The sequence below is a fragment of the Lottia gigantea genome, assembly GCF_000327385.1.
Source record: "Lottia gigantea unplaced genomic scaffold LOTGIsca_59, whole genome shotgun sequence".
In the NCBI taxonomy this organism is placed as follows: domain Eukaryota; kingdom Metazoa; phylum Mollusca; class Gastropoda; family Lottiidae; genus Lottia; species Lottia gigantea.
In genome coordinates this window covers 69,860-96,939 of record NW_008710013.1, presented here as the reverse complement: position 1 = coordinate 96,939, position 27,080 = coordinate 69,860, and the positions used below count along the sequence as shown (strand labels likewise).

General features: G+C 30.2%; 1 protein-coding gene across 1 annotated transcript in view; it reads right to left on the bottom strand.

The window, feature by feature from the left end:
• The window catches only part of LOTGIDRAFT_220094 (hypothetical protein), a gene marked incomplete at its 3' end in the record, with an annotated part of 33,280 nt that extends 6,583 nt beyond the window's left edge, over positions 1–26,697 (bottom strand). Inside the window, exons 1-19 of the mRNA XM_009063595.1 lie at positions 26,453–26,697; positions 18,558–18,655; positions 18,055–18,223; positions 17,274–17,553; positions 16,280–16,372; positions 15,576–15,879; positions 12,764–12,964; positions 11,979–12,100; positions 11,546–11,697; positions 11,088–11,273; positions 10,437–10,577; positions 9,361–9,514; positions 8,304–8,459; positions 7,804–7,878; positions 7,234–7,505; positions 3,627–3,872; positions 2,112–2,235; positions 717–785; positions 342–526 (exon numbers count right to left, since the gene is read on the bottom strand). Of these exons, the coding sequence (XP_009061843.1) occupies positions 342–526; positions 717–785; positions 2,112–2,235; positions 3,627–3,872; positions 7,234–7,505; positions 7,804–7,878; positions 8,304–8,459; positions 9,361–9,514; positions 10,437–10,577; positions 11,088–11,273; positions 11,546–11,697; positions 11,979–12,100; positions 12,764–12,964; positions 15,576–15,879; positions 16,280–16,372; positions 17,274–17,553; positions 18,055–18,223; positions 18,558–18,655; positions 26,453–26,679 (3,254 nt within the window). The 5' untranslated portion in view covers positions 26,680–26,697. The remainder of the gene's footprint in view (positions 1–341; positions 527–716; positions 786–2,111; positions 2,236–3,626; positions 3,873–7,233; positions 7,506–7,803; positions 7,879–8,303; positions 8,460–9,360; positions 9,515–10,436; positions 10,578–11,087; positions 11,274–11,545; positions 11,698–11,978; positions 12,101–12,763; positions 12,965–15,575; positions 15,880–16,279; positions 16,373–17,273; positions 17,554–18,054; positions 18,224–18,557; positions 18,656–26,452) is intronic.
• Between the last annotated feature and the right edge of the window lie 383 nt (positions 26,698–27,080).

The following is a 27,080-nucleotide window of genomic DNA, read 5'->3' as shown; positions in this document are numbered from 1 at the left end:
TTCATAACAAATATTTAGTAATTTGTCTTGTAACTAATTGATTATAAGGATTATTTCTAGTATGCATCCTCAAGTGGAACAAAAATAAACCAGCACATTAGCCTTAATAGCAAACAAAAGTGCTCTTTTGATATATCAGTTGTTGATTAAATTCAACCATTCATAAAATTGTTTTCACAAAATGACTTATTGTATTGATATGATAGGACTCATTCAGGACACTTCAAAATGTCCAGCTTTAATTAACACAGATCTAAACTATCCAAAAAATAGTATAAAGGATATTGGTCCTGATAGAAAACACCTCGAAAAAGATTTCATTATCATCCATATTAATTTACCTGAGAGGTCGTAAAGTTCTCAATAATCGGAAAACACGGAGAATGCCGAAGATTTTAGGAGAACTGGAGGCACTGAGGGAAATAATCATATCTACCAATGATATAACAACTAGAAATCCATCCATTACATTCCATCCACTTTTTAAATATGCATGTTTCCCTACTACTACACCTTTAGCTATGATCTGAAATAACATCAAATTTATTTTAACTTAACATTGTACAGTACTAAAACCTATTCTTAACACATAGCCCTTCACATAAACTTGATTTTTTGTAAACAACCAAATTTATAATTTGAATGTAAATAGATATAGGTATAAAGATCCAAGGTGCCTGATTTCGTCACTTAATCATAAGTATTTTCTTATTTACCTTTATAACCATTTCAGCTGAGAAGATAGTCGTAAACATGTAGTTAGCATAGATTAAAAACTGTCTTTCCTGGAAAAAATAATATAAATTAGTTTCCTTCTAATGATTTCCATTTCCTGTATCACACATAGTGTAGCTTATCTTCCAACATAGCATAGCTTGTTTTCCAACATAGCATAGCTTGTCTTCCAACATAGCATAGCTTGTCCTTGTCTTCCAACATAGTGTAGCTTGCCTTCCAACATAGTGTAGCTTGCCTTCCAACATAGTGTAGCTTGCCTTCCAACATAACATAGCTTGTCTTACATCATAGCATAGTTTATCTTTCAAAATGGCTTAGATTGTCTTCAAACATAGCATTACTTCAAAACTAATTAGATAATGTGGGTTTGAAACCTCCCTAAAAATTTTCTCATAAAAGGAAACAGAAAACTCATGTATCAGAATTCTCTCCAATAACTACCAATGTTTCATAGCTTTCTGGACATCATTAAAAATCCAACAACACCACCATGATCAGTGGCAGGACAGAATTCATTCACTATTTCTTGTGCTGTGTTCTCATGTGAAACACCATTCAAAACAGGGAAAAGGAACTGGTTTGGGAATTGAACCGCATTCAAAATCAAGCATTTGATGTCAAACAATATTGGGCAAATCTATTCTATAGGAAGCTGAAACCACACCTCTGAAACATCAAACTGTGGTCTTGTTATTTGTGTATCTAGTCAAAACAACCTGAGGGGTAGGCTTATTGCTTTATCAAGGTTGTAGGGAGTGCAACACAATACCCCTACCAAGCTAAGTGATCGGAATAGAAAAACTGTTGTTTTTTTCATTCACTTTTGTATTGATTGCAATTTTTGTTTTGGTTTTGAAAATACATGTGTAGTCAAAAACACAGATGTTGACCTTTTTATGAATTTTATCAGTGACCAAACCTCCCAGTGAAATGGTATTTGATTTCTGACGAAATAATATTGGAAAAATATTAAGAATATCTTTCATATTTTTTTCAAAAGTGAATAAGAGCACCAACAGTTCTTTCTTTTGTCATAGTTCAATTTCATTCATTCATTCATGTAATAATTACCCCTTCTGATTTCTGTAATAAAATCATAAGTTTCAATATCAATTAAGATTTAATTTTATCTAAGGTGGTACGATATAGTAAATTGTACCACCACAAATGTCTACCTCAGATTCAGAGACAAGCTTTTCTCCTATTTATTTCCCAATCTGAATGAGCTACATTAATGTCAATCCCTTTTGCAACATAATGTAAATACACCCACACCAAGAACTAAGATTTGATTATAAAACTCGGCCATAAGTTAACCAATCACCATATAAATTTGTTAAAGTAGCGTTGAATAAAAAGTAGAAAAGACTCACCACACTATCTGGAGGAATATCTGGTCTTTCCATGGCTAATGTGATACAATTTAACGCAATAAAAAATAACACACCATTATCAAACCATTGTCGTGATATCAAATGATGACAGAATTTCCTTAACCTGGAATATACAAAATGGTGATTGAATTATGCTAGATATTCTCCATTATGAGATTCTCGATAGTGGTACTTAACAAGGCTAACAGTTATCCAAAACATGTTTCTAGTAGCATTAGTCTAAGTGTACTCTTTTTCCATTTAAAACAGGTTTGTTAAGGTGTAGAGACATTTCACATGGGTTTCCCATTGCATTATCTGAATAACTACAAGACTTTCTCCATTTCAGCCCATCCAACAGGTGTCACATGGGAAAACAATAGATAACAACACATGAAATGGTCTATCAAATAACTATATCTATATCTAACCTGTTATTATGTGAGAGTAAATATAATGAATGTTCATGTCGAGTTTTAAAACAGCCAGTTGGTTCAGGACAACAAGTACAATTCCAATCCTAAAAATATATATAATAAAACTTATCACAGCATATATTTATAATGACAAATATTACCAGTAGAGTTCTGTATCAGGGCTAGAATCAACAATTGTAAATGTTCCTATCTAGCTGTTTTAAGCCCAACGCAGACGAGGAACATTTCTGTCGACGAACAAAAACATCAAACAAATATATTTGTTTTCCGTTATCCGCAGACGACAAACATAATTCCGCAGACGACGAACATTTACCTCGAACAATAAGCCAGTGCCACGGAAAATCACATGACCTCAAAATGGCGACGTCCAGAAGAAAATGTAAAATTGCGTTAACTATTTCATTAATTTTAAAAAGACGCCAACATAGACGGCGAAATAGGAGCATTAGGATCCGTACCTGGATTCAATGTCGTAAAGAGCAGGGTGTGTTCGGCAACCTTGTAAATTTACCGGTTGTTTCCAGGGATTGTGCTTTTCTTGCATCGCAGCGTACTTCTTGTTCCTGTCTGAATAGTCGGGCGAGGAAATCATAAACAAACAGGCAGATTGCGACCACATATCTTCTAAAATCTACTCCTTCTCCACAGTCCAAAATTTTGTGTTGGTAGATTCACTGGACGTCGCCATTTTGAGTGTCATGTGGTCTGGCTTCAATCGCTGATTGGTCTTTCGTCGATGAATGTTCGGCGCTAATGTTCATCGTTAACGCAGACGGCGAACAAAGAATTGTTCGGGAGGCAAACAATTTTAAAAAATCAAACATGTTTGATTTCACGAACAATTCTCACGAACATCTTTGTTCGTGTTTCTGTAATCCACAGACGGTGAAAAAAATGATCAAAACAAAATTTTTACGATTGTTCACTAAAAATGTTCCTTGTCTGCGTTGGGCTTTAATGTGTAACAAGACAATGTGAATATCAACTTACTGTTTCATCCATAGCATCTGGATCAGGTTCATCTGCTGGACTTTCAGACCCTGATGGTGGATCATTTAAATTATTTGGTTTATACTCTTCTTTTGATGTGCCACTCCCCACTGAGGTCAATGTCCGATGACTGGTGAAAGAATTTTGGCGACTTAATTCAAATGAATTGCACACACTTCTATTACTAGTCACAGAGTTATTCCTACTCCAACTATGATTGGATTTAATTGAGTTTTTTGGCGTAAGAGTTTGTGGTCTGTGACCTTTTATGGAATTTTGAGGACTCAATGTTCGTTGATTGTTGAGAGGTGGATGACCATTACAGTCCCTGCTGAAAAACATACACCAGAAACATTGTTGTTAAAATGTGGAGATCAATATGAGCATAAATAACGATTGGTGAATAAAATAGAAGATTTGAGTTCTAAACAACAGATATATCAAATTCCTCTTCAAGCACTATCAATTTCAAGTATTCTATTTTAATATCAAAACTTCTCTTGATTTCAGGTTTTCATTTCAGAATTTTAGAATAAAAATGTTTGATATACTTCATCACATCAAGTTTTGACTACTTTCTACCCAAACCCACTACAATTATCTTCATTCAACACATCAAACAATTTCAAGCAGATTTTTAGAACTCATAAAGACATTAATTATAACATTGAGTTACTGTTTTGGAGTTTATATTTGGAATTAATGCAATATCACAAACAGTTTATCTTTTTATCATGCATTGAAAATGATTTCTCAAACCCAAAACACTACAAGACGTTCACCCTGTATATCAATACTATCCTAAAGGTTATTACATGCTTCCATTCAGACATTTCTTAGATATCATATCCAAAAAATGCAAGCCAAACTGAGCATCACAAAACAGTTGGAAATTTCCATCTTCTGATCCAGTCAAAACTAATAATGAACTTGATTTTGACCTTTTTATTTTGTATTATATCATTGTATGTACAACATCAAGGACACAACATTTTCCATCTTATTTTGAAGTAATTTTGGAATAATATTCACAACTTTTCATGTATGGAGCATAGTTTTATTTTTACCCAATAAAAGCAGTTGTCAAAATGGGGATGAGCATTATAGACAATAACCAAATTATGGAATCTTTTAAAAGATATTCCAGTCAAAAGTAATTTTATAACTGATCACTAAAATGGAAGACAGCATCTCGCAGGACAAAGTATATTTAATGACAGTAAGACACAAAATTGGAAAAAGGATTTCATCTTAAGTAAGAAGTGAATCTAGCATCACACTGAAAAAACATCAAAATAACCCATCACAAGAAAAACACAGATATGGGGTAGACTAAAACAATATGAAGGACACATTGGAATATGTAAAATGAACAAATCAACAAGCAATATGCTTGTATAAAATGGTGAAATATATTGGTTAAAATAAAGAAACAATACATTGACACATTCTCATTGGTTGAAATATATACCTGAAGACATATGTAACAGAATAGCTGTATGGTTGAAAAAGATATAAATGAATTAGCCGAAAAAAAAACAAGTAAATATTCATAAATTGAAACATATTACAGACAACAGTAAATTCATCTGTGATTCAAACAGAACGGCTAATCCAAATATTAAATTTCTTGATAAACTTTAAACTAAAAAAACATATAGTCATCTGAATATTTTCTCAATCACCTGCCAGAGCTCATGTCCACATATCTGTCGAACATTCGAAGACAGTCCAAGTTTCTTATATCAAAATTCAGATATAATTATTAAAACTACAAGTAATTCTATTTCAAAAACATTACTTCTGAAAACAATATCCCTTCAAAACATTTTGTTAAAATCTGAGTGAGATTTTGCATTATTTATAAGAAAAATACCATAGTTTAAGTGTTTTTTATTTTGGATGTTTAATTTTGTATCACAGACAAGTTTATACATGATAAGTAACATAACATAAACAGTGAAAATTGAAAGAATGGAGAAAAGCCCTTGTATAAAAGCAGTTTGTGATTATATTAACAAATCATTTAACTTGCATCACATATTTAGAGCAGCCATGCTTTAAATTAGATTCAAATAATTAAAACCAATTCAGAATTGCTATTATATAATGATTTGAAAGATTTTATAAAATATCAAGCAGTATTTATATCAATGAATGATTCACATATAAAAGTACATTTATAAAAAGATAATTTGACAGACAAAACAAGAAACTGATGAAAACATACCTGTGATTATTAGGAGTTCTAGGCGTACCAGCGCTATAATTTGATGATTGGGAATTTGGACTCGATAAAAATACGTCATCTTCAACATCTTCACAAGAATCTGATTGGCTATCTACAACTAGGCTTGTTTTATCACCATCTCTTTTCCGACTTTTCATTCGCCAACTACTGCTTCGCTGACTGCCCTTACTGGAAGTTCTACGTAATCTAGGGGACGGTCTTGGAGAACCTCGAAAACTGAGGCTTGTCTGCAAAAATTTATCATAAAGTTTATGGACTATTTATGTGTAAAACACTTTATTAAGAAATTTTTGAGGATTATTGAGCATAAACAAAGTTCAAAATGACATAGGCTACAAATTGTGGAAAACGATCCAAAAAAAATTCATGCATGTTTCCACATGAAAACTGAAGAGTATCTTTTTAAAAATATCTTTATCATTTCATAATATATATTACTTAGCATATTTTTTTTACAAATATTAAATAAGAGTTTTCTTTGCTTTTTGATGATAAATTATACATGCTTTATTTTTTCTAATTTTTCTACCAATAATACTAAATGGTTTGCATTTCTAACCAATGATATTAGTGTGAGACTATTCTATGGTGCATAATCAGCTATGTTGACTATATTTGAAGTATGTACATGGAAACGATAATTAGGAGATGAAAGCACAATGAAATGAAATATTTCAAATGGGCCAAAAATTGTCCACTGGAACTTTATCTTGAAAAATCTTTCCATTGTACTTTAATCAGTGTTAATGTAATGTAACATAATTATTATCTACATGATGATTATATATTCTAGGTACAATTTCAACCTTTATGTTCTTTATTAAAACTAATACTACCTTTTAGAATGAACATAAATGTTTAAGTCTCTACTAACGATATATCCATTAAACTAAATAATTATGCTAAATTAAACATGCTTAGAAGCGTGTTTCAAAATTACTTAGTTTTATGGATTTATTGGATTATAAAGGGATTCTTTTGTATAGTAATGACACCAGATCAGTCCACTGATGAACACAGATAAATTTTGGCCAAGTTTGAAAATTTCAATATTTTGGTGATCGTAAGAGGTAGTATACCTTTAACAAAATCTCATGTATGTACCAGTGCTGGCATACTTCAGTCTGACATATCTACTGGTCATTTAAGTTATCAACAATTTTTGTTGTCTTTAAGATCAAAATTATTTCTTTCCATTTTAGGTCTTCAATTAGGCATGGCTGATAAATACAACAACACTCCTGGTACATACATGGTGATATATTATAAGCTTTCTAGTTATAATTATAGAAGCTGCATGTGAATTGTGTAACCTTCATCACAAGATGATCAAGAATCAAGGTGAGATTCAAGATTCAGGCTTCTATAAAAAAGCCTTTGAAGAATCAAATATCTGTAGAATATTTAATAAATGATGAAGATTACACAATGAAACTAAAACTTTGGTGAAATAAGCCATACCACTGATCTATGTGAATCTACTGATAATGAACTGCGTTGATACGGGCGATTAACGCTTACTGCAAGTTTATTGTTGATATCTTTTGCTGCACTCTCATTGGGTGAACCTTGTGGTGTTGCCATGGGAGTAGCAGCAGTATGAGTTATGATTGGTGGGTTTAATGGACCATCAGGAACAGTAACTGCCAACACTTGACCTGTATTTTCTTCTTTGGTAACAGCTACTGCAGGTGGAAGAGCTAACATTTTTTTCTCTGAATAGAATATAAGTTTGGTTTGAATTTTAATTAATATTTTTAAAAATTTTATACTCAGTGTAAAAAGTACTTTTTTCTTTAATATCCATCACTTTCTGATAGAATTAAAAAAATAATTTGTAATTTTTATTCATTTAAGTGATAAAAACCATTTGAATTCTTCAATAAATATTGAGAGCAAGTTTTCTGGTATCTACTGTATTTATGTGCTCTTTATTCAAACAACAATCGAACAACATACCTTTTTCTTTATTATTTTTAACATCTAATTCATCTGTATTTATTTTCTGTACATCATCAATATTATTATTTTCAGCTAATCTTTGTTTTTCCTTTTCTTCTTTTTCCAATTCTTCCATTTCTTTGGCCTTTTCTTTCTTTTTCTCATCCTCCTATTGTTCAAAATAGACATTGATGTAGCAGATTTTTTTTTTAAAAACATGATAATATATTTCATATCTTGAAGACTATACCAGTATTTGTTTGATTATTTGATTTATCAGCTGATAAAGTTTAATTTCACAAAACCTGTCAAAATTAAATTCCAATTGCACCACATTGAACAACATGTACAGTGGAACATCATTTACATAGAGATTGTAATCAACATACAATTCTTAAAACATTGTGTCAGATTTTCCTTCTGAAAAGTGATATACATAGCTGAAATATTGAGACAATTGTCTTTCTTTGAATTAACAAATTACAATAGATTTGTTTGCCACTTCTAATCCAACCATTCATTGAAACCATTTTTAATCTATTCATTTTCACTATGAAATTATATACTCACATCAGTAGCAAATCCTTCAACCAGGATAGCAACCAGTAGATTGAAGAGGACATAGTTTCCAAATGTCATCAATGCAATAAAATACAGAGATGCCCAGGGAGATGTTTTAGACATACCATTATACAACACAGTATTCCAATCTTCTTGGGTTAATACCTACAGAAAATAAACAATATTTTATATTTCAGACTGTAACAATGTTATCTAATATTAAATTTGATTATAGTCATTACTTTGAACATTTAAAACATTTAAAGTTGAATTCGATAAAGGTAGAAAATTTAAGAATATTTTTTCAAAATATAAGTGATGGTGGGTAAAAAGTGAAATTGTGAAAAAATAAATTGAAAATTGAAAATAAAAAGATCATTTTGAATAAGACAAAGACATTACAGGACACACAGATTAAAATTTACAACAAATTTTACAAGGTCATAGGTACAAAACAGTGCAGGTATAATGAAAGCTGCAGGAGGAGCAACAATGAAGGAATGGATTTTATTTGGTTCTGAGATTTGTCAACAGGTGAAAAATTAGAAAATATTTACTGGATAGGATTGAAAATGGAGGATACATTTCCATGGAAAGTTTTCATTTTGTTTTAACGCAGACAGCTTTTTTACATCCAATTTAACAACTGTTCTTTCATATTATAATGAGTGACCTTCATCTGTGATTTTATTTTCTGGTTAGAATTAGAATTGAAATATTATTCAATTTATGATGTTTTTGAAATAAAAGTAAATTTTCCCAAAGATCTTAAACACAACTTTTTAAAAAAACAATACGATAGCAAATCTATTTAAAAAATCTATCCAATGATCCCGATGATTTATTTGATAAATTATAGAAAGTATTGTTCTTGTGTTATAAAAATACCCCCCTCCCCTTACTTATGGGAAAGTTTTAAGGTTATAAAATGTACAAAATAAAAGAATTAATCATAACAGCCAATGAATCAAAAATTAAAAAGTGAGGTAAAAGTTGATAAAAAGCATTGACCAGGCACCAAGCATGAAAATTAGAAAAAAATGGTCATGAAAGCAGGCAGTGTTACCTGGAAGACTGTGACTAGTGACCAGAGCAAGGTATCAAAGTTTGCTCTGTCACAAATACATACAATTGTTGCATTGTTCAAATCTTCACATGAACATTGTGTACCATCCAATCTTTCACAAAATTGACCTCCAAAAACACTCATCCCCAAAATACTGTATGATGAAACATTGGGGAAAAGAAAACAAACTAGAATAACTACAACATAATGAAACATATAATCTATAATACTGGAAACATTCCCTTGTGATTTAGGCAAGAATTCCTATTTATAAAAATTAGGTAATGTAAAATGTAAAAGTATTAAGAGATTTTTTTTCTCGTAAAACAACATCCATGTTATTCGCTTCTGATGCATTTGTAGAAAGATTGAATACTATAATTATTGATGAGTTTTGGTTGTCAAATGACTTTTGAGACATTGTCATTGGAAGGAAATGAGGGAAGAATGAATATGACCTACACAGTAAGGAATGTTTCCAGTTGCCCTACAACTATTGAAAACATACATTCTGTCAATGAATCATGATAACAATAAGGATGATTTCTCTACATTATAGAAGTTACAAATAGAATTTGTACAAATCAAAGCTTTTGTTATGTGTCTTGCTGTGTTGTCTGTCTAGAGTATAATACACTCTTGTCAAAAATTATATAAGTTTTCATGTTGTTTTATGAAAGGGAACAAGGCATATTTCTAACTTCTATATTGGTTAACAAACTTGTAACACTGTAAGGAGAGATGTTATGTTAGTAAATGAGAACATAATATAAGCTCAGGGTCAACTGAGGTTTTAACAAATGAACAGCTAATTGGAGGCTATTGGTTCAAACTAAAACTGAGAATACAATTTGCTATTTTTGGAATATTTCTATTGGTACTGCTTTAAATTTTTAAGTAGTGTAATGCTAAAAATAAAATAGATTATCATTTGACAAGAATCAAAAAAATGCAAGCAGACTAGTTTGGTTTTTAGTAGCTTATTATTTCAGATTGTGATATCAGTCAGAACAAATAGCCACTCTACAAATATTAACTATAGACACACATTGATATTAGGGCACACAAACTGCAACTATATTGGTCTGCCCTTTTCAAATACCTGAAAAACCGTTATCAATGCCCAAAGTAGGGAGTCAAAATTTTTGCGATCACATTTGAAAACTCCTTTCTTCATTCCACAAAATTTACAACCAAACAGATTCATACCAAGAATGCTAGGAAGGGGAAACAAAATTATTTTTAAAGATTAATCAACTGCAATCAAACCTTGGAAAAAAATAAATTTTATTAATTTGTTAAAATTAAAATATAAAAAAGTAACTTGAGGTAGTAAATTGTATTTGAATGTTCATATAAAGACATATAGATATATGGAGACATATTTGATAATTAGATGTGGCGTCTGATAGACTACTAATAACTACTAATAAATTATATAAACTATATATCATGATATAATATAAACCAAAATGTCTTTGCACCAGTTTAGATAATAAAATAAATTAGTGTGGGAGGGAATACATTACAATGTTAAAAATGGTGGCCCACATTTCAAGGGTGTATAAAGAGACCAGAGAGACCTATATGTTAATATCTTTATGAAACTCATTATGATACTCTTTACATTTCTCTGTCTTCATTAGCCCATAAGATGCAGAAAAGTAGTTCATAAAACTCCATTAATTACATTTCTTGATAATATATAAATCAAATAATTGACTCACCTGAATATGAACATAAATAAAATAAGGAGAGCAAAAAATGTTGCTACATTATCCATTGTTCGTAACATAACAACAAGTTGCCGTCGTAAAGCAGGCAGAAAGCGGACAAGTTTCAATATTCGTAGTAATCGGAATGTACGTAAAACTGATAATCCACTAGTCCCACCCTGAGCAAGTTCAATAATGCTGAAATATCAAAAAAAATTAAAGATAATTTATAAAGTACAAAATAACAATGTCAATGGAGTTCAAAACAAAAATTAATGTGAAGACAACAGCATAGTTTTTCAATCGGTACTGCATGCATCCCTCTTATACCAAACGTTTCAGATATTGAAGAAAAAACCCTTTTATGTTCTGCTTGTTCCCTCTGTTTCCAGCATCTATTGAAGAGTCCAGTGATGTTCAAAATTTCAGAAGGAGCAAGTAAATAAGAATGACAAAAAATGTCTTCATACCTGAGAATAACAATAAATGCATCAAACACATTAAAACCATCACTTATATAACCAAACAAGCCTTCTGATACAGCTTTCAGCACCATTTCAATAGTAAATAAAGCACAAAATACTATATTACTATATTCCAACACTTCTGTCAATGCTTTAGGCTGAAAAACAATTTTGATATTCAGTATCAGTTGCATAATAACATCAAGTCTAAATTTTCCCCATAATGTATTAAGATAAAGTTTGGCAGCAAATCTGAATTGCTCCTTCTTCAATATAAAATCATGTAAACAAAATAAAATCAGATTAGTATTGGGTTTCATAGAAGATACTCCTATTGAAGCACTGGTCAAGTACAATACTTGTTTTCAATTTGCCATAAAACAAATGATATTGGTCATATTATTGCGTTTTATGAAATGAAATGATTATAAGTGCTCACCTGATTATGATGTTCAACAGCCATACTTAATGTATTCAATAATATACACACTAAAATACCTCGTTGAAAAAACTGAGTTTCTACAAATTGTTTGGTTTTATCTTGTACAAACTGAATAGAAGCTATAAGAATAATAAAATGTATCATTGACAATTAACGATAGATTTCAGATATCAAATATAGAAGATGAAATCTGAGGATGATATGATCAAATGAGTCAAGAATAAGAAGGCAAAGGAAAAATGAAGTATAAGTAAAATGTATTGAGTAGTCGATGTGCAATTTTAAGAAAGATTTAAATATAAAAGGAATGAACTGATCCTTTTGTTTCAAAAATAATTTCTTTGAAAACAATAACAAATTTTAGTTTCATGACTGCGATTTCCAATTAACTGATTGTCAAAAACTGATTAACAGGAATATATATATTGATACCAATAATAACCAATTAGTAAGTTATTTATTAATAACTGTTCAGGAATAATAACTACACCAAAATTATAAAAAGATGAGTTTTAAGAGGATGCAAATGATAAAGAGAAAATTTGAAAGCACTTTCATCAATGTCATATTTTTCAAATTGTGTCAACAGAATTCATCATAGTTCAATCATGACATTCTGTAATATGTAAACTGATAATAGATGAAAGTGCTTTCTATAATGATGTTAAAAATGGCACATCTAGAAAATTAATTAAATAAACATTACCAAAGAAGAAAGAGTCCAATATAAAACAACTCAACTAAGGAGGGGAAAAGAATATAATTACCATTACCACAAAAACAGTTTTTGTTTTTCTTTTTTTCTTCCTTCCAATCGTCCTCAGAATCACTGTCATAATCTTTATCACTGTCACTATTATCGTATTCAGAATGGCTATTAGCAGTCTCGCAGTCGCTATGAGTGCGGGACAGTTGATGCGATAATGAAACACGTTTATTTTCAGCAACAATATGATCGACCAATAATGTGTCAGCAAACAGTCCTGAAGTAACAAGAGCTAATGAAAATAAAATATAATAACACAAACCCAAACCACTTCTTTAACTGAATAATTTCATTTCTTTTGACATGTTCACACAGTCATTTGGCAATATAGAATAAATAAGACTGATTAAAGAATCTCAAATCAACGGCTTTGGAAAATCGCTATGGTATAGGTTGTGATAAGTCTGTAACTGTGTATAATGGAAATCCTCTGTCTTAACAAGAAACCATTCTCAGATTAATAGCATGTAACACAAACACAAAAGTGTTTAGGATTCACAATTATTGTAGAATATTTAAAAGGGATACTGATCACCATGCTTACTTCTTTTGGCACTACAAGGACTGTTGTTATTTGAAGTTGAATTCTAGAAGTTAGTTTCAGTGTAATTAAAAGTGCCACATTTAGCTACAAATAACTTTCCCAATTGTTAAATCTAATGATAATGAAAGATATTCATCAATAGAATGTATGATGCATGTATGAATACTGATAACAATACAAGTTTTTTAAGATGATAGAAAAATATAAAGATAATGGGATGAACAGTTAACAATGAAGATGGAACACAAAAGAAAACTGTTGCATAAATGAATGAATTAAAACAGAAAGGATTTAGGGTTGTATTGGATTTACCAAAAACATTGTTGATAGTGTAATATGTTCATTTCAAATATCATCAGAAGTTGTAACCTGCACAAGGTTTATTTTTTCTACTCTAATACTACAAATGACACTTGCCTCACATAATATAGTCCAAAGAAAATCTAAAAATATTTTTGTAATGAAATTCAATTATTATGCATACTATTTCTGCCTAGTAATTACCACCCAAAAATATGAAATAATTCATGGCATTACCATGTTTTAGATAGGTAAACTAATAACCAAACTGAACAAATTATTTCATCCAATATGAATACAATAATTAAATCTATCATTTGAGTAGAAACCAAAGTAATATTCATATTCAATATTATCAGTTATTAACTATGGGAGACAACTGTCATTGATATAATGAAACATAATGCCCAATATGGTGATGTGACTCAGTAAAGCGTCTATGTTAAGCAGTGTTTGTCCAGCCCTTACAAAACATGCTTTGTGCTAATAAAGGTGTACAGTTACTAAGAAATAAGCACCCACTGAATGTGTTTTGACTAAAATCTCTAACTGAGGTAAGACCAACAGTTAATCATATAGATCTAAAGCTAAAGCTAAATACAGACTCAGTAAAGAAAGCTGCAGTATCTGCTTAAATATAAGCATGAACTTAGCAACATTGAACTTAATAATCATAAACAAAAATTATGCTAAAAAGAGTTGCCCATCATCTATATTGCTTTTCTAGCCTACAAATTACCAAGCAGAATCCTGGAGCAGTTTATATGGAAGATACTAAGGTTTACAAGCTAGAAGATCAGAGAGTTTAAGCTACTAATAGTCAGAAATCAGACAGAACATTTCAGAACACAGTAAAACAAGGATTGTTTCCCTTACGTTTGCAATAACACTGAGGCCATCACCATAAAGTTGACATTCATGTAAATTATGCCCAAAAAATTTCAATTATATAAAATATTACACTCACAAAATATTATGAAGAATTTAAAATGGGAACAACAAATTTGGGAGAAAAATGACATGTGACACTTAAATTGAAAAAAATTATAGAAAAAACTGTGTTATGAAGTGCTAAGGGGTTAAGAAGATACAATCACCATCTTGGAAGTTTGAAACTGGTTACATTTTTCAAAATTTCAAGATTGTCAGAATAACAAAAACATCCATTTATCACCTGCATCATTAATGTTTCAACTCTAATTTGAAATTTACATCTGAACACTTTGAAACAAAGTTTATTGTGTCTCCCATTAATATTTTCTTTGAAAAAGATTCTGTCATTCAACATGCTAGGATAAATGGTTTGTTTTAAAATCTACCACAAGCAGAGCTAGTATCACAAAAAGGTCAACCACGGTGCTGAAAATCTTCAATATCAATTTCCAAACAAAATGTTTGAGTTAGATTTATTTAATATCAAACTAGAATAATAAGTGATTTTCAGCACAGAAACGAAAAGGTGGTAACTACTGGGTGAACTCAAGGGGAGACTACTCACCTTTATCAGCTAAGGATTGCAGTTTTGAGGGCTGTGTGTCGGCATTCAGTAGCAAATTAGAGGCAGCTAGTGCAGCATTCTTAGCACCTTGTGCAGCTAAAACTTCTGGCAAAGAAACTAAATGTTTGACACTCCTTTGGCTGTTAATGGACGGAGTGCGACTCAAAGCTACGTGTGGAGTGAGGTGATTCGGGGAGTGCTGACATGACTTAAAATATGATGGGGTCAAAACGTCAAGACCACTGCCACCACATGTATTAATAGACTCAGTTGAAGGATTCAAACTATTATTGTTGCTAGGCAACATCAAAAAATTTGGTCGTCTAGGAGAGGACAGTGGATCTACGTCAGAAAACTCGGGACTGGCTGTTGGTGCCACTGGACTTCCATCAGCACGTAAACAAATATCTGGATTCATCACATTAAGATGATGATGATGATGATAATTAGGATGTGGATTAAGATAAACTGTTGGTTTATTTATACCTTTCCGTCGATGTCTTTTCCTCCGTAGAGATATTGCTTTCTCTGGATTTATTTTTCTCTGTCTTTTTGCACTACTTTGACAATATCTACTAATAACTTTTCGTTTAGCACGCCGAAATAAATGCACGATAAGTTTCAAAATTTCTGTATAGCAACCAGCTGGTTCAGAATTGCTTGCAATTGTACTGGTCGATTGATATCGTTTTCTTTCTTGTAACATTCTTTCAGTTTCACGTTTTTTAGTTTCAGAAAATTGTGTTGCTATGACAACTAAACACAAATTAATCATAAAAAATGAGCCAATCTGAAAAAAATAAAATCATAAATTGTAACATCATTAAAATATTCCCATTTGATAAAGATCATTTAGATATTGAACATTTATCAAAATAGTTTAGAATAGCTCCATTTAGTCATAAATGTTACTGTACAGCCCTTGTAAGTAAAGTTTTGTGCTTTTCTATTGAACAGATAATATCAAATCAATAAGATACGGCAGGCCTGGAAAGACAATTTTTTGAACAGAAAGAAATCAAAAGTAATGATATATGACTATTATGATTCTTAATAAGCAAATATCCTATCATTACAAATTTCTAAAATTGTTATGATGAAGGCCCTTTTAAACATGTTTATGTTTTTCTTAACATATTCAAACTCCATTTGAACAAACAACATTGAATCATTTTATCAAAGTTACTTACAACTATAAGAGCAACAAAATAAGCCCAGTCCCAGAATGAATGAGCATCTTGAACATAATACATAATATTCACCCAACTTTCTAAACTTATCACCTGAAACATATTACAATACCTTTTACAGTAAATCATACTTCACTCAAAAGAACATCAATAAAATCCAAGTAATAATTTATGAGGAATGTTATAAACATACAGGAAAAGGTTCCAATTGACTAATCTCTAATCTTTATCTGTGAATAAAGGTATAAGAGCTTAAAGGGGCATCATAATCTGTATTTTCCAGAGAGACAAGATCAACAGACACATTGTGAAACTAGAAAACCTGATTTCAATCCCTTAAGTTTAATCCTAATTACTCATACCTGTACTTAATATTATTGAAATATATATGAATATTGCATGATGTTGTCTTATGACAGAGATAAATTTCTTGTAAAACGAAGAAAACAAGTATAATTGATAAAATAACACTTGTGTTAGATTTTTTCCATATCACTTGAAAATGAAGTATCATCAAAAAATAACTGTCATATTATCTGATGTACACTCAAGATTTAAATTTTTAATTCCATTGAAATTCTATAAAAAATAACTTTTAATGTCAAAAAAAAAAGTCAAAATTTGGAAAGAAAATTAACCCCAGTTTTCCTCTTCATTTTTTACTCAAGAGTCAATAATTTCATTTGGTAAATGTCAGAATGGTGGAAAAATTAAGATTAAAACCTTTGTCTGCGTCATATATTTACGTACATTATTTCCAAAAGAAATGTATGACGTATTCTAATAAGTTATAATGTATTTTTAATTTGTTTCATATAACCAGACATTATGACACCGTATGTCATGGATTGACATGTCATCAGTGGGCATAATGGCTTCCTGAGTAGCGATAGTAGGTGGAATTGGTAATTATAATTATTAAATTTTCAGTAACATTATAATCACTAAAGAATGATCTATGAATTTATAGGAAGCAAATCAAATCTTTTCTTACTTGAAAGATAGCCACCCAGGCAAATCCTATATTATCAAATGATATAGATCCTAGAAAAGGGTTTCTGTCGCCTGCATCACATTTCGTATAATATTGATTCCAATTCACACATGAATATGGTGTTGGCGTATTGTTACTAAATTCTTGAGCACTTGCATTACACAGTCTTCCCTCATATTGAAATAATGGTAAATTTTTACAAGTTCGTATTCCTGATTCACTTTCTTTACTACAAATATAGTCTCCTTTTAATGGCTTATAAAATGTTGGTAGTGTCCCCCTGAAATATCAAAACAGCAATGATCTATGTGTCAAATGCTTTCTCTACATTCCTGTTTATAATCCTTTAGCGACATTTAAGGGTAGAGATCACATTAAATAACGCAAAACAATTTTTGCTACTCCTTAGTCCTTAGTCACTCCACCTGAAGATGACAATGTAGATTGTTGAAACTTAGTGTGTAATAAAACTAAGGAGTAGTATACCATAAAATTGTGTTCCGTTATTTAATACATTCGTGTTAGATCATTGCATTCTACAAAAGATGCTCATAAAAGGCACAAGGCTTTGTTCAGGCTGCCATTTCGTTAACCTCCAATAGTCAAATTTTATGTAACTTTTTGACACTGACAAAGTGATTGAAGTGCAATGTCCCAATATACGGCACTCAATTATTTTGCCTTCTCAATTACTTTTCCTTCTAAATTACTTTGCCTTCTCAATTACTTTTCCTCCTAAATTACTTTGAAATCAATGTAAAGTAATATATTCTATACTTACACATAAGATATATTATCACTGATATCTATAAAACATCGATTTCGTAACACCCCAGCCCATAGTTGTACCCCAATAATCCCAAATATAAAAAACACAAAAAAACATAATAACAAGACATTTCCTAACATAGGTAACGTGTCTAACAATAACATCACCAGTATACGCATACCTGAAATACAAAAATAAAAACATTTTTCCAAATAATCAAAATTCAATATCTGCAAATTCTATATAGGTTATAGGCCACTGAGATGATAAAAAATCTTTAACTGACATATTAAGTTAGTCTAAAAGAGAAAATGAAAAGTTGATTAACATAATAAGAATGTACCAATGTGCCTTTGACTCACATGGAGGATTTGTAACACAAAATGCTTTTAAGTTGTACAACCAAAAGTGTTTAAGTCTACAAGGTAACATTTCTTATTATTGTTTTTTACAATTTTTTTCATTCCACTCTAGTAATGGATTCACAGAGAAATAATAACCACTGCTGGACTTACTTGGAATTCGATTAATAGCACGAAGTGGACGTAAAACACGGATTGTTCTAATGGCAGATATACTTAAATTTTCTGTATCAATTCCATATTCTACAGCTCTGTAAGAAATGAAAATATTCAAATTAGTTTAAAATCACTCAATTACAACCCATCACCAACATTCCAGCATACAATTTCAAAACAAACATTATATCTACTCTCATGCAATTTAAGCACATGCAAAAGCACATCAATATCTCCAAACCATTCCAAATCAAAGTTTAAGTTCATGCATTAATTTTATATTTAGAACTTCCTGATTTTCAGAATTCTGGGTTAATTTGCCAGTCCTGTTGTTTGAAGTTGTACAATTTCCAAGTAACATAGTCATGTACCTTACTACTTTTGCAAAAGCTATACACCAAAATGCAGGGAAATGTGTACTTTTACATTTCTGAAAGTTTACAAAAATCCAGTTGTTAATTTTTTTAAAGCCAAAACTATTTAAAAGTTAATCTTATGTAAACTTTTTAAGTTTTAAAGCTGTTAAAACTTCTAATTGTAGAGAAATATGTCTTCTACGTATTCGAAAGATTTCAACTAATATTATCGAGTCATTATAAAGACAAACATCAAAACTAGGTCAAACAATTAACAAGTACTCCCCATTTTCAATTAACCCTTTTAAGCTAAATTTAGTGTATTCAAGAAAATACATATATAAATAGCATATTTTCAGGGAAAAGCGGAGTGTCCCTTTAAGAAAAGATTTAAGATGGCGTTTAGGTCTGTGTGTTATGCTTCAACCTGAATAAAATGATAGAATGTGGAAGTTCAATTCAAAACACTGATTTAACAAATGTTTACCACAGACACAGAAGTTTATTTAAAATAACCATAAAAGTACAGTGCCAGTCCTGGGTTCAAATTGACTGCTTTTGTTCTTATTGTCTATAAGTTTATTGTAAAGTTGGACTAGTGCCCGCTTTTCTTTCAATGTGATTACTTCTCTACATGTTATCTGTGTGACGTCCAGTCGCCCAATCAATACCCTTCTTTTGTTTGTTACAACAAAATCAATCCTAGTGCCATTAAGGTAGTCTGGTCATAGCAAATTACGGAAGTGGGTAACGTAAACATCATAGGAAAACATTTTCCAATTTTGACCTATGTTGAAGAATTAGATTTTAATGGTCTTGACAGCTAATTAACAATTCTGAGATGTCAACAATAAAAATAGTCTTGAACTAAAAGTCCATTCGGTTATAAGACATTTTCTTTAAAAAATCTTGATCAAGTTCTTAATACTTAACGCTATGTTTAAGGAAATTGACTTTTTTTTGTCCATTGTGTGGTCTGTTATTTGAAATGATCTTTTCAGATTAATTCTAGAAAACACAAAAATCATCAAACTAAATTAAAAACACTGTTTTTTTTTAAATTATATCTTTTTAACAAACAAGGCAAGAATCTTCAATATGACTAATACAGTCAAATTTCTGACCTCAACAAATTACTGAATGCTGTCTTTTAAAATTAAGAAAGATTAAGAACTCAATAATCAAGTCTATTGACGTCTGGATATTTTAATAATACAAACATCTTCAAGCCAATGAACCAAATAAACTCTGAGATTTTTTAATCGGAAATCATTCTATTCATCTTTTTGATCGTCCGAGACTGGAGACCAATAATTCTTTCTTTAATCATCTATCAAAGTTTTAAAATAATTCCGCCTTTCATCTTATATAAACGTAGATTTTATTTAAAATGTTCCCAAATCTGACAGACTTTGCATAAGATTAGTGGAAACGATACGAATAAATATTTCTTTATTTTTTCTTCCGATAGCTTTTACTATGAGTATGAGAAATGCCTTCATTTTACTTACAAAATGGTTAAATGGCTTCACATTAGCAAGAGTGGGCCAGTGATATATTGATATACATCCTGCACTCAAATATTAAAATATCATTGTGTGAATGCCCAGGAACAGAATATATACAGGAATGGGAAATCCTCTCTACATAAAATGTTAACAAATCAAGACATCAAGAGCTATTTCTTGACAGACAAAAATCATGAGAAACAATTCTTTTGTGTGATTTTTCATTTGAGACAGGAAGAGCTAAAAAGCTATGATAACAACAATGACACATGCAACAGCCTTCACACATAAAACTTTAAAAAATTTCAAAAAATCCAAACAACATGCATCAACAGCACAAAATTCATTGAGTTCACTTAACTTTGAAAAGCCTGATAATAATAAATGATTTTACAAGAGGGACAATTTACCAGAGTGAATGATGTTAAAGTGGAATTGAGAGAAAAAAAATTGGAAAGTTGACATTAAGCGTAATAATCTGTTAATTGAAGGCATTATTCGATCACCTAGTTTGATTTGTTAATAATGCTAGAGAATTAATTCAAAATCTGTTGCTATGGTAACCAGAGAAAATAATAATTAAGAGACTATTAATAAATTTAACTGGATAATAATGTCGTTAGTGATAGCTGTCCAGAGATAAATCGTGATGCGATGATAATATCATGTCATTTAGACGGTAAACAAAATATCACCTTGTTCAAAATATCATCAAATTCTGTTCACAACTGACTGTGGTTTTTAAATTATAGATATCCATAACAAAATCATGACTTTTATTCTCTTATTAGAGGGAGATAACCAACATTGAACTATAATATACACAAGTCTTCAGCAATAGAGATAAAATTTTGATTCATAAGAAATATGACATGGAAAAAGTTTGTGTCCAACATATTTGTTGTGCTTGATTAGAAGGATGAATATGTTATTAATGTATCTTCTTTTAAATCATAAAAAAGTTCTTTATTCATGCCATTTTGTTTTTAGTTCAAATTTAGATATCAAATAAGTTCATTCACTTGTACATTGAAATGAATCACTTGTTGGTTTTCACCTTGTTATAAGAGTTAATAATAGTATAAGCTTCCACTTGCACATTGAGATCTGTGAGAATTAACTCTGAGGTGTTCTCTTGAGATGTACATTTTTCAAACAGTGGATGAAACAATACCAGAAAGATTTAGGAATCATCACCATGATATGTTGGAAGGTTTGGTAACTTGACAGTGAATGAAATTCTGATTATGAATATGAAGTGATGATCTTTTGAACAAGAAACCTCACCTACACTGAAAAGAAGGATCATGTATTCAAAACACAACATGCAGAAATTCCATGCAAAAGTTTCAAACCATGCAGAAAACAATCAAGGTTGCATTTTCTCAAAACATAATTCATTTAAAATTAAATCAAATATAAAAATCACTTGAGATATCTAAAAAGTATTGTCTCCATGGAAACAACATGCTATAATATCATCTTTTAATTTTCAAATTTTCAAAGATTTAACACACACTAATTTGATTTATATTTTGAGAAAGCAACTGTGAAAGAATATAGTTTGTGTGCCATGTCGCTGATAGCTTGTGAGATTTGAACCACAAGAAATAGGCAAAGTCTTACTTGTATAGAAGTAATTCAGCAATTCTACAAATTATGGGGAATTTAAATAAAATAAAATTAAACAAAAATAATCATTTGTTAATCTAAAAAATTAAATAAAACGTTTTGATGGATGGAAAAGAGTTTATTGAAATTTTCTTTGTTAGTAGAAAATTAAATTACATTTACTTGTGTTTTGTGAAATGGTTTGTGAAGAACAGAAAAACAATATCAAAGCAGATTAATATTTTAGCCGTAGAAATTTGTAGATTAAGTACATCTTACAATTTAGTACAATTAGAAGATTAAAATATAATTTCTTCTTTTATAAGTGTCAGATTTTTTTATTCTGAGATTTTTGTTGTAGGAAATAACCCAAATTTGTCAGTTTCACTATCTAACCATGAATCATTTTCTTAATTTTCATTCATTTGACATAAGTACAACACCTAGAAGCATAATCATCAAAGAGGCCTATACATGGTATTTTTGAGAGAATATATCAAATTTTCAATTTTTCAATTTAATATACAATAATGATTTCACAACCAAAAGATTTTAATAATTTTTTGGGGTTTTACTTTTTTTTCAAATTTTTAATTTTTAACATAATTTTGAAGCCAGATAGAATATTGATGTTATGGTATATATTTGAAGACTATTTCAGCACAAGGCTAAAATATGTGTTATCAGTGATTTGCCTAGTTCTTGTATGTTCAAGTTGAAGAAGCACCTACCTAATTTTCTCATACAGATAAACAATAATATCAGACATAAAATATAACATAGATCAAACTAAATATGGAGAAAAATGTAAAGAAAACCAAAATAAAACTAATTCAAAGGGAGACAACACAATGATCTGAGAGCCAAAATGCAAACTAAAATATAAGCGTGTCTAACACAATGTATGGCCATAAAATCATATATATATAATACATGAATAATATCTGATGTTCAAAATAAAAATACATTTAGAGTTAATCAATTGCAAAACATTAAACCTTAGCTGTGAATCAGAATATAAATGGCATTAGGACATTTATGGCTGCTTAGGTAGTAGCAAGTTAAAGTTAGAAGTCAAAATATTTTGACCAAAATGTTCTGACAATTAAAGATAATCCAGTCATATGTAACTGCTTTAAAACCTATTATATATAGTTATTATAGAGTGATTGATCTTGACTAATATCAATTTAATACCACTATTTATTTCATGTTCCTTAAACAACAGTAGCATACATTCTTTATATTCTACTGTTGCTCTTGCAATCCCATATTCCCATATAAACCGAAAAAATGTTCAGGTCATTCCTTAATTATTTGAACGAATTATTTCCCCCTCCATTTCGCCATTACTGAAAAACTCCCACCTGAAAAGTTTGAAAATTGCTGTAATGTTAGAATGCTCTGAAATTTTTTGTATATATTAAGTATGCGAGTTAGTACCTTTCTGTCAAGTTTCACATCGATGGATAATCGAAAAGCGCGTAAATGCAAAACTGCAACATTTCCAAATAATTCAATGGAGGCCGCCATTTGCAATTACCATCCTTTTACACCAAATGGAGATTCCTGATTGGATAAATTAAAAAGTGACGTATGGTTTGCAAAGGAAGGTCTCTAATGACAAAAATATGGGATTGCAGGAGCAACAGTAGAATATAAACAATATATGCTACCGTTGCTTAAGGAACATGTATTTATTCATTACCTATTTATTTAGCAGATTGCTGTATGTATTTTTTTTCTTAAATGTTCCTTTTGATTCCTGAGACGAACTGCATTCTTTAAAAATCGAACTAATTTTTGAAAAGCGGATTAAGAAACTTAATTCAAACAAGTTTTGTGGCAAAATTAGGTATTTTATTGAAAGTGATTGATAATTGGGGTGCATTCATTACTAAGGAGTGACAAAAAATAAGGATGACAAATTCTACAAAACAGTGAACATCATACAATATAAACATATAGTGGTGGCTGTCATAGCAATCTTGAAGTGTCAATTTCTTTAGTTGTGACCACAGATAATGTGATCCTGCACTCCTTACTTGAATTTTAATTTAGAAATTATCTAGTAATTGACATTGGTGAAAAACAGGACAATGGATTGTACATGCAGAGGGAGCTGGGAAAACATTGGCATATATTGAATACTTTAAAAAAAAATAAGAAATAAAGTTAGGAATGGTATCGAATTCCTTGTACAACCATAAATAATATTGATCTATTGATGAATTCTATAAAATATAACCAGTAAAATTTTGGATATTTCTTACCATTCTCAAATTTTATAACCCTTTTACATTTTATTTCATTTGACCTTTGATTTTATAATTACACTTTAAAACATAGCAGATAAGAGCAATATATAACTTTCAATTTACATACGACTTATTACTTTCTCCTAACCTACATCTTCCTTCCTCTCCAGACAGTAATTGCTTTCTGGTATTAATTTGCAGCAAAATTTCCAAAATGGTTTTGAAAAAAAAAAATGCAAATTGACAGTAAATTGAGAAAATTGAGATAAAATATATATTTGGTGAATCATATACTTCCTGTGGGAATAATTTATATGCATATTATCCTTTATTATAAGTTTTTTTTTATAATAACATGAGATATATCACCAGTCCTATTCTAGTAGTTTTTATAAAGGCCTTCTATTATTAGCCTATATCTTAACAGATAATTTTCCTGTAGTGATTAATAACAGAGAAGGAATGTTTCCTGTTTGATTGAATATAGTTTAAAATTGAATATCAAAGTCAAAGCAAATTGACTTGACAAAGTCATAAATTTTTAAATAGTTTTGAAAGCTTTTGAATGATTTAACATTTTCTCTTAATAAACACCACAGTTTTCTCACATTATTATAAAAAATGTGTCTCCTTCCCTTCCTATTTCTATAAATATAATTGATTGGTACTGTGAACTGTAAAGTCTTTTTATGTGTTGAGATTGAGTAGAATACTTTGTTACAGACTACTGTCAGTGGAGCTACAGTGGTCCATGTAGTTTATCTGACCTTGTAGTTTGGAGGAAGAATTTTGACACAGTTCAAGAATATACTTGATTATTACAACTGGTTTTCAAGTCAGGGCTACACAAGGTATCCAGTCTTTATAAATGGACAAGGTCAAAATGTGTACTACCGATTGTGCATTATTTCAGAAAGTTGGAAATAAAAAAAACATAGAGTGAAATTTTTTTTTTAAAGTATTTGTAAATAAAAGCATGCACGGGGGCCATAAAACAAGATGAAGAAATGTTAAATAGAAAACAACATATAACTAACAATAAGACACAAAATAACATAATTTCAAGATGGCAAATTGATATGTGTTGACATATATCTAGACACAAATTTCAAATTTTCAAACCATATAGTCTATAAGATATTGACATGAACAGATACAATACAGATTACGTGCACTCAACAAGGCGTATGACAGTGGTATAGTGACTTATATAGTGAATATGTATCTCAATCTTCTAATTTTACATCTTTTTCTGTGAATGAAGCAGAAATAGGAATCTGACAGATAGTTCCAGGCATCATCAGAATCTAGGATTATTTCTATATTTATAAAATGTTTTCATTTTGATTGTTGGTGAATCATAAAGGGGCATCAATAAAACTTAGTGTATAGGAAACAATAAATTTGGGCTAAATCCTACATCTGATATAAAAATGTTTATTTTATATTGATTTTTATGACAGCTATAACAGAAAATTCAAGATTTACCAAAAAAATGAGGGAAATTAAGTTGAGTATGAGGTTTTTGAACAATTCATGATCATTAATTAATAAAAGATCAGATTCTACTATTTAAGTATTTAATATTTAATGAATGAGATATTTTAAACATAAAATTTACAAATTTAGAAGGAAAACAATATTTTCAGGATAAACTAAAGAAAAAAGACTAGCACTGCCACTGCCACTATAACTACAACTATCAAGGCTTTATTTAGTTCTATCTGACAAAAGTATATTTCTTCTCCTTATTTCTATCTCAATAAATGATATTAAAATTGCTTAAAAGTGGAAATAAAAAGGTGAAAATATAATTCAAAAATTTGGCAAAACTGTTCTCTTTGGAAAGATATATTATAATAACAGCTGATAAACTGCAATACTTAAATTTTGTAAAAAGCAAAATATTATACATGAATAATGTTGTACAAAATGGGTTTGAACAAATTTTCTGAGCCTCAGTTAGACTAATTGAAAAAATTACAAGAAATAAAACATCTTATTCATGGATACTGAAAGTCATTCAGAAAACCTTGCTTTCAATCATGGAAACAAATCAAAGTAGTCTCAAGCAAAGGAGAAAAATTATCTTTTTTTGCCAAAAAGAACAGTTGCTCCATTCAAACAAAATATATTATGATTATAAAATAATAACTTACCCAGCTATGACAATAAAACAGTCCAATTTATTCCAGGAATCGGCCATATATGCATCTTTACCAAACACTCCCATAGCTAGCATCTTGATTATCATCTCAATGGCAAAAAAGGCAAATATGAAATGGTCAAAGGCTTCGAGTACTTTGCATCTGTTGGAATCACAGATCTGGTCATTACATGGTTGATACATGCCCAGTGTAACACAGTTGAGTAGAATCACCATCATACTAGCTCTCTCCCACCATGTATACAAGTGGTTAAGGAAATATGTATATAAAAATATTAGTATATTTGTAAATAGTTAGTTGGGATTTATTGTTTGCACTTGTTAAAACTGAAATGCCCATTCCACTTGTTAGAAATGAAATGCCCATTCCCCCTGTTAAGCATGTTGGACCAAGTCAAATGTGGGGTTAAACCAGAATTGTAAACTTATTTGATTTGTTTTGAGTCAATTCAACAAACTCAATTCCATTTGAATCTGTTATTAAAATTAGGTGAAGTGATGTTTTAATAGAAACATAGTTTATTCAAGAAAAATTTTACTTTAAAACTAGTTCAAGGCTATGTATGAAGTGTTTTTCTGTTTGTATTAAAACTGTAAATAAACCAGTCAGAAACCTTAAT